Source organism: Ursus americanus, chromosome 22 (genome assembly GCF_024610735.1).
Source record: "Ursus americanus isolate L20-20 chromosome 22, mUrsAme1.1.p, whole genome shotgun sequence".
Taxonomy (NCBI): Eukaryota; Metazoa; Chordata; class Mammalia; order Carnivora; family Ursidae; genus Ursus; species Ursus americanus.
Window position 1 is genome coordinate 22,991,087 of NC_142148.1, and position 13,524 is coordinate 23,004,610.

The window sequence follows — 13,524 nt, forward strand, 5'->3', positions numbered from 1 at the left end:
CAAACTTTTTTGACCGTGACCCACAGTAACAAATGAATTTTACTCTGGAACCCAGAACACATTTGTCTCTGATGCTATAATTATAAAATTTGGCCTTACAATGTCAGATAGTCTCTGATATTTTCTATTCCATTTGAATTCATTATAAAGAAAAATTTAAGAAGTCACCCATTAAATTGACTTTACTGGGTCATAAGCAACAGTAGCCGGAAACTGATCTTTGGCCTCCAGTTTCCATCTTCACATGCCATTGGTCCTCCCAATACAAATTGGATTAGTACACACACACACACACTCTCTCTCTCTCTCCTTAATATTCTCCATTATTCTTGGGACAAAGTATATTTCTTAGCATGGTATTCATAACCCACCAAAAATGCCACATCTGGTAGTCTCATGTGCTATTCTAGGTACCACTATCACCACCACTCCCTCCTCTGCAAGATAAAACAATATTACATAATAGAAATATCAAGTCTTCTGTACAAAGTTTTCTTCTGTTCAGAAAGCCCTTCTCCCTGCTCTCCCCCTGACAAACTCCTGTTTTTCATTCAATATCCAACTCAGATATCATTTTTCTTTGAAGGCTTCTCTACCTTTTGAAGGCAAGAGTTAGTTCCTCTTCTGTGTTCTCTTAGTATTTTAGACACCTCTATCACAGCACACATCACATAACATTACTATGTTTTATTGTATAGTCTTTGTGGATGGTGAATTTATTGAGAGCAACAATTATTTTTATTATCTTTTTGGAAAGATGAAAATGAGATATTTCTTCTCTCAGTTGCATGTCTTACTCTTAGTTTGTCAGTAAATGTTCACTAAGTAATTGATGGCCCCAGATTGGACTTGGCTCCCACAGCATTTGGAAGGGTCCTGGCACTGTCTTGTGGTTGGGTGAGACTGGCAAAGCTGCACTCCTACTTCAGTTTCTCTGGTGGTTTTATGCATGTGGCTGGAATTTATGTTGGCATTAATAGATTTGTTAGAGACTTCTCTTTTAGTCGTGATACCTTCTAGATGCAGAAGTTAATTTTAGAAAATGGTATGGGATAAATAAAATTAGAATATGCCTATGATGAAGATGGAATGCAGGGAGTAAATTGCAGTTTTTATTTTTTTATTTTTAAGTAACCTCTACACACAGTATGGGGCTCGAACTTACACCCTGAGATCAAGAGTTGCATGCTTCATCTACTGAACCAGCCAGGTGCCTCTGCAGTTTGTACTTTTATTTTTTTTATTTATTTATTTATTTTTTTTTAAAGATTTTATTTATTTATTTGACAGAGAGAGAGACAGCCAGCGAGAGAGGGAACACAAGCAGGGGGAGTGGGAGAGGAAGAAGCAGGCTCACAGTGGAGGAGCCTGATGTGGGGCTCGATCCTGTAACGCCGGGATCACGCCCTGAGCCGAAGGCAGACGCTTAACCGCTGTGCCACCCAGGCGCCCCTGCAGTTTGTACTTTTAAAAATTATTTTAAAGTCAGGGTATCATAAATATAATAATTACTAAGGCTTTTACATATCTTTTATTTACTTTACGTGTATTGTCTCATACATTTGTACAACTGCTTCATTTTTATTTTACACATGAGGGATCAGCAGCTTAGAGAAGTCAGAAAACTTGCCCAAAGAACTAGTTAGTACATGATGGAGAGGAAATTCAAAGTATAGGTCTGGCTAACTCAAAGTATTAAGTTGCTTTCCTCATTGGTAATTAAAAACTACCAAAGTAACTAATTAAATGATTGCTTATTAATACTAATACTATTTAATATTTATTAATGCTATTTATTATTTAAAGTACCTGCTTATTCTTAAACATAAATCCGTAAATTATTTAGGTGCTCCTGCTGGCTTGGTCTGTGGAGCATGTGACTCTTGATCTCAGGGTTGTGGGTTCGAGGCCTACAGTGGGTGTAGAGATGATTTAAAAATTAAAAAAAAAATTAAATCCATAAAATTATAACATTTATTCTCCAATTAAATCTACTGTATGCAGTAAATTTGTTTCCTGCCCTCACAGGGCTTAGAGTGTGGGGGAGAGACATTAAATCATTAATAAAATGCAGCTGAAATAGCGTGATGAGAGGAAATGGAAGGGGGGAGGAGGGGTCCATAATTTAGGTGGGGGGGGTGGGTCAGTCACTCGGGGAGGGCTTACTGAAGAGATGACATTTAAAATAACACCTGAATGGTAAGTAGAAGTTAGCAAGTCAAAGGGTGGATGAAAAGCATTGCAGGTATAGGGATCTAGTGGTTCAATCTTTTTACCATCTGAGCCCTTTTTAAAAATGAAATTTTATGCTCAGTCACCATGTATGAATAGATAAAGAATTGCTACTTGAGGAAGTGGGAATGACCTGCTCACTTCAGATTGTCATAATGTGCCCACTGGTAAGGGGCCCTTACGTAGCTCTGTGGAAACTCAGACCACAGTTTAAAAACCACAGATCTAGGGGTGCCTGAGTGGCTCAGTTTGTTAAGCAACTGACTCTAGGTTTCAGCTCAGGTCATGATCTCAGGGGTCATGAGATTGAGCCCCGTGTCTGGCCCTATGCTTAGCTCGGAGTCTGCTTGGCACTCTCTCCCTCTCCCGCTGCCCCTCCCCGCCTGCTCTCTCTCTCTCTCTCTCTAAAATGAATACATCTTTAAAAAAAAAATAAAACCACAGATCTAGTTCAACCCCCTCATTTTACAGATGGGGAGATGATTTTGGCTATTTTAAGGAATTTGTCACAGGCCTCTTCATCTGTAATGGAAGATCGGAGACTCAAATCCAAAGCTAACTGCTGTTCTGCAATTCTTGGCTTCCTGCTTGAGTGTCCCCTTCTGGTGGTCAGGGGGTTGGGGGTTTCTTCATGAATATAAACAGCATAGCACTGACCATCAACTGTATGAAACTGTGTTTCTTGGTATTCGCCGTCTGTGTCCTAGAAGAAGCAACAAGTAGACCTGAAAACAGTACAGGGTGATAAGTGCTATGTGTAGCAGACACACAGATCTTATGGGAGCACAGGGGAGGAGGGACTGCCTGGGGATGGTCAAAGGAAGCAGTTGCACTGGCTCTCTGGGGACTAGAACCAGAGCACATGGGGTCTTGAGGAGTTAGTAGGAGGGTAGGAAGTAACTGCAAACTACTTTTTAAGACATTCCAAGTGATTAGGAAAGATGATCACTAGAGGGAGAAACAGGACAGAGGGGAGGCATTTTGTTATTTGCTTTCTATTTTTTCTTTTAAGAGGGAGAAACGCTGGAACATTTTTATAAGTCTGGGGGAAGAAGCTTCTGGGAAAGAAGAGAAAGAAGGAAACTGTGCAGGTGGGAAGGGATTGGAAAACAGACTGGTCTCAGTCTCAGTCCAGCCAGAGCACTGCCCTGGCAGACGCTCCAGCCTTTGCAAGCGGGCTCTTTAAAACCACCACGGCAGTTTTGATGTAGCTGTAGGCCTTACAAGCTCACTCTGGATTCTAGCAGCCCCAGACCTGCTATATATGGTGAGCCCTGGCCATGTGCACATCCTTACTCTCCCTCCCCCAGCCAGTCACTCTGTTCAAACACTCACACATGTAGCTTTTTGCCCAAACGGAAGGCCTATGCAGCATCATTTTATCAACATTGCATAACCTAAAAGCTCTGGTACCTGCTACCCGGGAGCTTGTTCTCTATAGTGGATCTGACAGGCAGGCCACAGGCCAGGTGTAGTTCTTGGAGGAGGCTCGCTGTCAGGTGAGATGGCTTCAGGAAGTGCCTCACCCCACTTGTCTGTTTGCCCACAGACTGTCCTGTGGCCCCCACACTCCCCACACTTCCCACACTCCCCACATAAAGGTTGGGCTTCATGGGGTGGGAGTTTAGGAAACCAGGTGGAGATAGCCATGTACACAGCCCCAGGAAAGGGTAAGCATGCCAGCTCACAAATAAATAAACTCATTCATTAGCACACTGCTGAGGCTTGAGTGTGGGCATGTAGGCTCTCTTTCCTTGGCCTTGGCTGGTGGCAGAATAAGGGAAACAAGCTACGTGAAAGTCCCCTTTGGGATTCCTTCATAGCAGCCAGAGTGACAGACCTGCCTTGAATGCCCACTAGTCTTCACTGAAGTCAAAATCAGATCTGCTTGGAGCAGCTTATAAACCACCATGAGGGAGAAACAAGGCCAAAACACAACTGGCATTGTCAGAAGGCCCAAGGAGAGCAACCAGGACAGGATACTCAGAGCTGCCAATACATGGCAGGAGGTCAGCGTCAAGAATAACAAGAATTCTTCCCTCCCAGGTTTAGGCAGAGAGGAGCAAAGCATGGCTAAGACTCTTGTTCCTTTGAACTCTGCAGGCAGTGTTGCTGTCTTCCTCTTCCTCCTTTTCTGATCTAGCAGGAAGAGGCTCTTGGAGGTGTGCTGTCACAGAATGGGGGAAACAGCTGATACTGACACTGCCCTGGGAGACACTGTGGCTTAGGGCAAAGAGGGGGAGTTCAGGCTTCATTCCAGCTCTGCTCTTTTCCACTGGGCAACTTAGGTTACTTAAGTAATTATGAACTACATTTTAAGGATTTCCAAATGATTAAGAAAGGTGGGATGGAGAGGAAACATTTTTTTTATTTTTAAGATGGAGAAACACTGAAACATTTTTATAAGCCTAGAGGAAGAAGCCTCTTCCTTCTCTTCTTGCCTCAGAGTGTCAGGTTTTTTTTTGTTTTTTTTGTTTTTTTTTTGGTGGAATGGGAGCAGTTACAGTTGATTGAAAGAGGGTGTGGATGCAAATGCATTTTCAAGTGACAAGGCTGATATTAGAGGATGTCATAAATGACAGTAATCACTATTATTATTTGCCGTAAGGTAAAATTTATATCTTAGTCCTTTGTTTTTTGAGACACCTGGTGAGTGAGTCTTTTTCCCCTTTTCCCTGCCTCTGTGCTTGCCTTTTAGTGATAGTTGGGAGCCAAGACTAAGGCTTGACTACTCCTGTTTTTTTCTTTACTTTGCTAGCTGGGTTATTTGCTTTCCTTATATGTAAAGGAGATCAGTATTATTTATGAGCCACTGGAATCACTGAGAGACAAGGATAGTACTGTGAAGCTTAAAACCTCAATAATAAATTGTGGGTTTAAGAACATCATCAAACTTGGGAGGGGTAACTGGAATTGCTCCTAAACAGAGAGTAGTTTATATACAGACTAAGTCTATACTCAGAATAGGTGCTTAGTAAATACTTGTTAAATGAATAATTAATTATTTAATACAAGAATATTTTTATTGCTAGGTTCTTTCTTTATAAAAAGATTTTTTAAAATAGTCTATTTTTAGAGCAGTTTTAGGTTTGAGCAAAAGATTATCTCTCTTTAAAGTTTACTTTGCATTCTTAAGGGCATTTTTATTATGTTTTAGCAGGGAGGTGTCCTCCCTTTCCCCTCTTCCATTTCCTCCCCACCCCGAACAGAGCTCTGCAATTATGAAGTTGAATCAATAGCAAAATGTAATTTGATTTCTCAACACTGAATTTAAATATTCATTATGAGGAATGCATCCATAATGTAAATTGAAGTAGAGCTATCCTGTTCCGTTCTTTAATGCTAAGTGAAATAAGTCAAGCAGAGAAAGACAATTATATGGTTTCACTCATTTATGAAACGTAAGAAGTAGGAAGATTGGTAGGAGAAGAAAGGGAAGAAGAAAGGGGGGGTAAACAGAAGGGGGAATGAACCATGAGAGACTATGGACTCTGGGAAACAAACTGAGGGCTACAGAGGGGAGGGGGGTGGGGGAATGGGATAGGCCGGTGATGGGTAGTAAGGAGGGCACATATTGCATGGTGCACTGGGTGTTATATGCAAGTAATGAATCATGGAATTTTACATCAAAAACTAGGGATGTACTGTATGGTGACTAACATAATATAATAAAAAATATTATTATTAAATTTAAAAAAAACCTAGTGTGGAATATAGTTTACTTAGTGACTCAAACATTGTTGTGCAGTGAGAGCTTGTGTGTGACAAGTGTTTGCTTTGTTTTATAGTGGATACCAGGATCATCAGATCTTTTTTTGTTTACCATTTTGGACTTGTTTCACTCATTTTCTTTTCACCTGCCAATGTATTTTAACCTTTTCTGGATGATTCAGGAGGTCCTGATAACTCTTTTTTTTTTCCCTCAAGTTTTTATTTATTTGTCAGAGAGAGAGAGTATGAGCAGGGGGAGCGGCAGGCAGAGGGAGAAGCAGGCTCCCCGCTGAGCAAGGAGCCTGATGTGGGGCTGGATCCCAGGGATCATGACCTGAGCTGAAGGCAGACGCTTAACCGACTGAGCCACCCAGGCGTCCTGGTCCTGATAACTCTTAACTGAACTTTGCCAGGCTATCTTTTTTGAGCTGTGCTGGGTATGTTACCCTCCATGTTGAACCTAAGTTGCTGTGCTATTTTTTGTGTGTTTATTTTCAATATATTTTTAGTTTCTTTCTTTCCTGTTAGGCTGCCAACAGTTACTTTTGGTTGTTGTAGGTATGTTTGTCTCAAGTTAGCCTTTCCCCTTCTGATATACTATTTCTAATGTGATGCTGGTTTCGAAACTGTTATTACCCTTGTGAGGATTAAATGGAAAATAGAGTAAATGGATTCTGTAAGATTCGTACTAGTCATTAAAGGAGGCAGAGAAACAGTACTACTCTCGGATCAGATTATCATGGTTCAGATCTCACCTTTGACTAGGTTTGTAACTCAGGGCAAGTTACTTCTCTAAGACTCAATTGCCTCAGTTATAAAGTGTAGATGGTAGGAATACCTGGACTACACCAAAAGAAAAAGCTTTTGCGTAGTGAAGGAAACCATCAACAAAATGGAAAGGCAATCTACTGAATGGGAGAAGATATTCACAAGTGATATATCTGATAAGGGGTTAATATCCAATATATACAAAGAATTTATGTGATCCAACACACCCCAAAAATAAATAATCAAATTAAAAAATGGGCAGAGGACCTGAATAGACGTTTTTCCAAAGAAGACACAGATGGCCAACAGATACATGGAGAGATGCTCAATATCAGTAATCATTAGGGCAACGCAAATCAAAACTACAGTGAGAGATCACTTTACATCTGTGAGAATGGTTAGGATCAAAAAGACAAGAAATAGCAAGTGTTGCTGAGGATGTGGAGAAAAAGGAACCCTCATGCACTGTTGGTGGGAATGTAAATTGGATCAGCCACTGTGGAAAACCTTATGGAGTTTCCTCAAAAAATTAAAAATAGAAATACCATATGGTCCAATAATTCTACTATTGGGTATTTACCCCAAAAATGAAAACATGGATTTGAAAAGATATATGCACCTCTGTGTTTATTGCAGTATTATCTACTGTAGCCAAGATTTAAGAGCAACTGAAGTGTCCATCAATAGGTGAATGGATAAAGAAGATACTCACACACACACACGTGCGCGCATGCGCGCGCGCGCACAGAGGAATATTATTCAGCCATAAAAAGGATGAGATCTTGCCATTTTTGACAACAAGAATGGACATAGAGGGTATGATGCTAAATTAAATAAGTCAGAGAAAGACAAATACATTATGATTTCACTTATGTATGGAATCTAAAAAAAAAATGAATAAACAAAAAACAGAAAGAGACTCATAAATATACAGAACAAACTGATGGTTGCCAGAAAGGAGGGAGTGAGGGATGGGCAAAATGGGTGAAGCAGGGTGGGAGATACAGTGTTCCAGTTTATGGAATGAACAAGTCATGGAGATAAAAGGTATATCACAGGGAATATAGTCAGTGCTATTGTAATAGGGTTGTATGATGACAGGTGGTAGCTACACTTGAGGTGAGCATAGCATAATGCATACTTTATGGTCTGAGAAAATCTGTACCTTTTAAACCCCAGAGGGCAGGTGTATTAACAAACTAAAGAATTCTCAAATAAATGAAGAATTCCATTACCTCACTATTGCTGTTGATGAATTGGCCTCTGACGACATGTAAGCATCAAAACTCAGTGTCTTTCAGGTGAGAGGCTGACATGAGTGACTTGATTAAAACTTTAAGAAAAATCTTATGAAGAAGGACTGTTGAACTTTCCCCAGTTTGTTTCTGCTTTGGAATATATCCTGTGTCATATGAAGTAGTCAGATCTTTTTCCATGACCTGTTTTCATTGTTACAAAGTGTTATTTCTTAGGCACTAACTGGTTTCAGAGGTTACAGATTTAAAATACAGCATCAGTAAATCTCATGGTTGGAAAGGATGTTGAAGATCATGTAGTCAACCTGTCAAATAGCTGAGTTCTCACAAAGCGTTTATTCACCCTTCAGAAGTAGGCAAATACGCTACGTCTTGGGCTTATTCATTACATTATTTGAATCTTGAGAAACTCTCCTGTTAGAATGTTACTACTTTCAGTGTTCGGTGTTCAGGAATTCTTTCTCCCTCTGCAGCTCATCCATTGGTTCTGATTCTAACCCTTTGACAAATAGTCTAATAACTTGTCCACAATATTTAAGGCGACTTTCCCGTTTTTCTCCAGGCTGTATATCTTCTGATCTTTCGTCTCTTCCTTTTGTCTCTAAAATATAATGTTCAAAACTATGGACAGTATTCCAAATAGAGTCTGACCTGTGCTGAATGGAACAAAAATTTCACTCTGCACATTGAAGATATTATATTTCCATTACTGTATCTAAAATCACATTAATTTGGGGGGCAACCTCATCATCACCTTGACTTCCTTTGAAGTTAATTGTCAACTTAAGCCTTGTAAGGCTTTTTCACACATAGATAGGCATGACTCACCTATCCTGTACCACTACAGTTGAAGACCCAAGTGCAGGACCTTAGGTTTACCCCTGTTCAAATTCATTCTGTTAGATTCAGCCCATTGAAACAGTCTTTTGAAGTATTTTTGGCTCATGGTTTGGTCATCCAGCGTATTTGTCTTCCTGCCCAGCTTCTTGTCATCTGCAGATTTGATAAGTATGTTTTCTTTTCTCCATCTTAGTCGTTAACAGAGATGTTGAGGCAGGCCAGGCTGGAATCATTCCATTGTACCATACTATTGCTAGTAGAGTTTAATGGGCAGGATTAATTGTGTATGGAGACAGAATTGTCAGTTTAGATCCAATATTCCATAATTATAGCAGGAAATGTCTTTTGTCGAATAGTCCTATTGCAGCTGCTTAAAAACTATTAAATGAGAGATAATAGAAATAAGGGTGCCCATTAAGAGTGAGACAAGGAACTAGTTTGGAAAGTTGATGACCCTGTTTATATTCTTATATATAGTTAACTGTAATATATATTTACTAATTAATAAAATATAATACAATTCTTAAATCCTTATGGAAGGTCTTAAGCAGAGACCCTTATGGACTGATTAGAGGCAATGTGGTATAGGAGAAGAAGCCCTAAACTAGCCCTGAGATGTTTTATTCACTTATTTATTTAGCAAATAAATATTAAGTGCCTACTATATTTAAGCCCTGGATATACAGTGGTTAAAAAGAACCAGCCCAGACTTGATCTTTGCCTTCAGTGGAACTTACATTCTGATGGGGGAAACGATTCGATAATTACATAGGTGAAATCATACCTTCTGTGATCTGTTTTCTAGATAGGTACTGTCCAACAAATAACACAAGTCACATATTGAATTTAAAAGTTTCTAGCAGCTCCATTTAAAAAAGTAAAAAGAAAATACTGAAATTTATTCTAATAATTGGTTTTATTTAACTCCATATATCTGAAATAACATTTCAGCATGTAAGCAGTATAAAGAATTTGAGGTATTTGCATTTTTTTTGTTTAACTAAATCTTTGAAATCTTAAACTTATGCCCTGTGTCAGTTGGAACTAGTCATATTTTAAGTGTTCAGTAGCCACATGTAGCTAGTAGCTTCTGTGTTGGACAACACGGCACTGTGCCCATCTTTACAGACTACTCGGTGGTGTTGGGCCACTTTCCTTATGTAGGACTCCTGTTTCCATTCAGTAAAATGAAAGATTTTTACTTGCTTATCTTCTAACAACTAAATGTGGATCCCTTGCATGTATGAGAGCACCTTGTGAGGTGCTCTAAATAATCTCTATCTTGATCTGGGTGCTGCTTACATGGGTATACATAATATGTAATTCATCAAGCTATACACTTAAGATTTGTACACTTTATAGTATTTATGTTATACCTCAGTGAAAGTTGGTTTTTTAAAATAAGATCACTTCAGGTTTTTTTATTCTATGTTCTTTGCTGAAATTACTCAGAGGAGCTGACCTTCAGTATAAATGTGTGATATAAAAAATGCAAACAACCAGTTACTCTTTATGTCTTCTTCCCACCTAGGATGTGTCTAGTCCGAATGAAGCAGGAAGGCCGGAGTGGGAAATACATGTGTCGGATCATAGTTCATTTTATGTGGGAGGATGTTGAGCAGCGTGGCAGAGTCATGGGGGTAAGTGAAATGCTGTCAGATTCTGGTCCTGGAAGACTCCAGTGAGGGATTGCCTGACTTGAGTTGACGTTTTATGTGTTCTAGAATGGCTTTGCTTCTAGATTTCTGTGTAATGCTGCCTAATGTCAGGTGACAGTTCAGCTAGAGTTGCTTCTGCCTCTGTGGAGACTGACATACTGTGGAGACTTCATGTGTTTGCACACATTATTATGATTTGTCAATGCGAGGACATCCTGTGTATGGAAATGGAATTATTAAGACCAAAAAAGGTGGTAAGAGGGATGGATTTGTTGAATGGAGAAAATCAAGTAATAATTAAGCTTTAGTATGCTATGCCTTTGACACCAATTCAGTGTTTGAACCAGTCCTCCTCTAAATTTGTTCTGATGGAAATACCCTGGCATTAGGCCTGCACTGTCCTTAGGAACTGAAAAACAAGCTCCTTGATCACTAACAACCTAGAATAATTTGGCAGGATATCTACTGAAAAGGTACATTAGTACATTTAATAATTAACCTGAGAAAGGGGGATATAGTGTGTGTGTGTGTGTGTGTGTGTGTGTGTGTGTGTGTGTGTATGTATATAATGTAATGGTAATAGAAAAATGAAACCAAAACATTAGAATACAGTTGTTTATATAAATAGTAATCTCTTCCTTTGGGTATATTATGTGTTTTTGGGTCTAGACCGTATTTTAGTAGATTGTAATCCTGGTTTTTTCCCATTTCATTGCCTCCCAGTTTAGGATCATCTAATGCAGAACCATCAGATGGGGTCACAAAATGGGTTAATTTGTTGTTTTTTTTTTCATTACAATGTTCTCCCTATGGACTGAGGAGTAAACAGAGTTTATATATGTATTGTAAAAGTCATACATGTTCATAGAATAAAAATCAAACAGTAAAAAGCATTTAATGTAAAGACAAGTGTCCTTTCCCCATTCCAACCCCCCAAAAGTAACCATTTTAAGAGTTGATGTGTATCCTTCTAGTTGTTTCCTATATAAATGCAAATTGTAAATATGTATTCTTTAACATAACGCAGATGGGCTTAACCATACACAGTTTTGCATCTTGGCTTTTTAACTTAATATATATTGGATATGGTTTCTTTTTTTTAAAGATTTCTTTTTTAAAGTAATCTCTACACCCAATGTGGAGCTCAAACTCAAGACGCTGAGATCAAGAGTTGCTCCAATGACAGCCAGCTAAGTGTCCCTATATTAGTTTTTACTTTATGATTGTTTTTAAAATTCAAAGTGTTTTTTTTGTTTTTGTTTTTTTTAAAGATTTTATTTATTTATTTGACAGAGACAGCCAGCGAGAGAGGGAACACAAGCAGGGGGAGTGGGAGAGGAAGAAGCAGGCTCATAGCGGAGGAGCCTGATGTGGGGCTCGATCCCATAACGCCGGGATCACGCCCTGAGCCCAAGGCAGACGCTTAACGACTGCGCCACCCAGGCGCCCCTAAAATTCAAAGTGTTTTAACTAAGACTGAAATCCCTTCAGTCATTAATCTCATTCCTGGCCAGTTACCTCTTTTCAGGAGGTAATCACTGTTTCTACTTTGGTGTATATCTTTTAAGGCTTTCTTCTATGTTATCTATAGAAAATATATAATATTGGTTTTGTGTATGTATATTTGATTATACATGATATCATCCTCTGTGTACTAATATGCAATTAATATGTACTTAATTTTTTTCACTCAACAATATGTCTTGGAGATTTTTCTGTGCTGCATGGGAGTTAAATGGGAGGTCGTCACCCATGTTGTATTTATTGTAATTATTTTCACATACTCCTGTGTCATTGTCTAATGGCATCATGTGCTTACTGTACGTGTACAATTGTGGTCTTTGAGGCTAAATGATGGAGATGGTGGTTTCCTACCGAGAGGGTATTTCCAAATTCTCATGTCTTTGAGGAACTGCGTATATAGGAAGCACAGTGGACATGGGTTCGTCTTAATATGTCTTCAGTGACATTTACATGCCTTTCTCTGGGACAGTAGACCATTGGCATTTCTGTTCATTGTAAGAAGAGGATAGCATATGTCAGAGTTTTGGCTGCTATCAGGGTCATCGTCATTTGTTTTGGAGTCATTGAGTACTGACTGTCTTTGTAAGTGTGTTCTTTGGTTCCTTGTTCATTTTTTTCACTGTCTGGCCTTTCTGCTGTCTTTGCTACCCAGAGTGGATCAGCAGCCTTGAAGCTATTCGAGCAGCTGAGTGTTCACATGCCCTCAGGTACTTACTGTCTAACTCTGTGGCAGCACCCAGTGGATATAGGGTGGTGCTGCTAGTACCAAATCACTTAATGATAACCAGTGACACTCCCCTGGCCAGCCAAAGCCTTGGCTGACTGCCATGCAGTGACACAGTAGCTTTTCTAATTAGTTAGCCTGTTTTTTCTTATCACTATTGACTACACTAGCCTGGACGTTGGATGGCTAGAGCCATGTGGGCCACTGGCTTAATGAGCCTCAGGTGACTGACTCTTGATCTCGAACTACAGGAACCTTTTAGTTATCACCCCCACGCCCAACCATGAACTTCCCTTGGAAGATATCCATAGATATCTCCATCACAATCTCCAGCACTTTGAATCTTCTGTGTTACTTTCTAATGTTACTTCCACTTGACTGCATGCTTTATAAAGGCAGGAGACCTGTCTTAACCACACATTTTTGCTTACATAGTAAATACTGGACGAATCAATACTTGTCGAATGAATGAATAAATTGAATTTCAGCCTCTGAAATTGTTTTAAAGCCCACCTATCAGATAGATGATGCTTGATTCGTTTCTAGTCCATGTGTACATCAGTGCAGTCCTGTGGGAATTAGTTTTTCCTCTCCTTTTTTTCCCCTCCCTTTTATCCAACCGTTTTTCTTCCTGAATTTTTTTAGATATGATGTTCTATAGAGAAGTGTGTTAGATCGGTGTTTCTCACACTTTAATGTGCCTGTAGTCCACCTGGGGATCTTGTTCAAATAGAGATTCTGATTCAGTTGGTTGGGGTGGAGCCAAAAGAGTCTACATTTCTTGGAAGCTTCAGGGGAAGCCAGTGCTACA

The 13,524-nt window shown here is 39.4% G+C and overlaps 1 protein-coding gene across 2 annotated transcripts in view; it reads left to right on the top strand.

Annotated features, from left to right (window-relative positions):
• Positions 1-13,524, top strand: part of UQCC1 (ubiquinol-cytochrome c reductase complex assembly factor 1) — a 91,823-nt gene that overhangs the window by 39,979 nt on the left and 38,320 nt on the right. For both annotated transcript variants that reach the window (XM_045806094.2, XM_045806099.2), the window contains one exon: positions 10,339-10,447. In XM_045806094.2, coding sequence (XP_045662050.1) covers positions 10,339-10,447 — 109 coding nt within the window. The remainder of the gene's footprint in view (positions 1-10,338; positions 10,448-13,524) is intronic.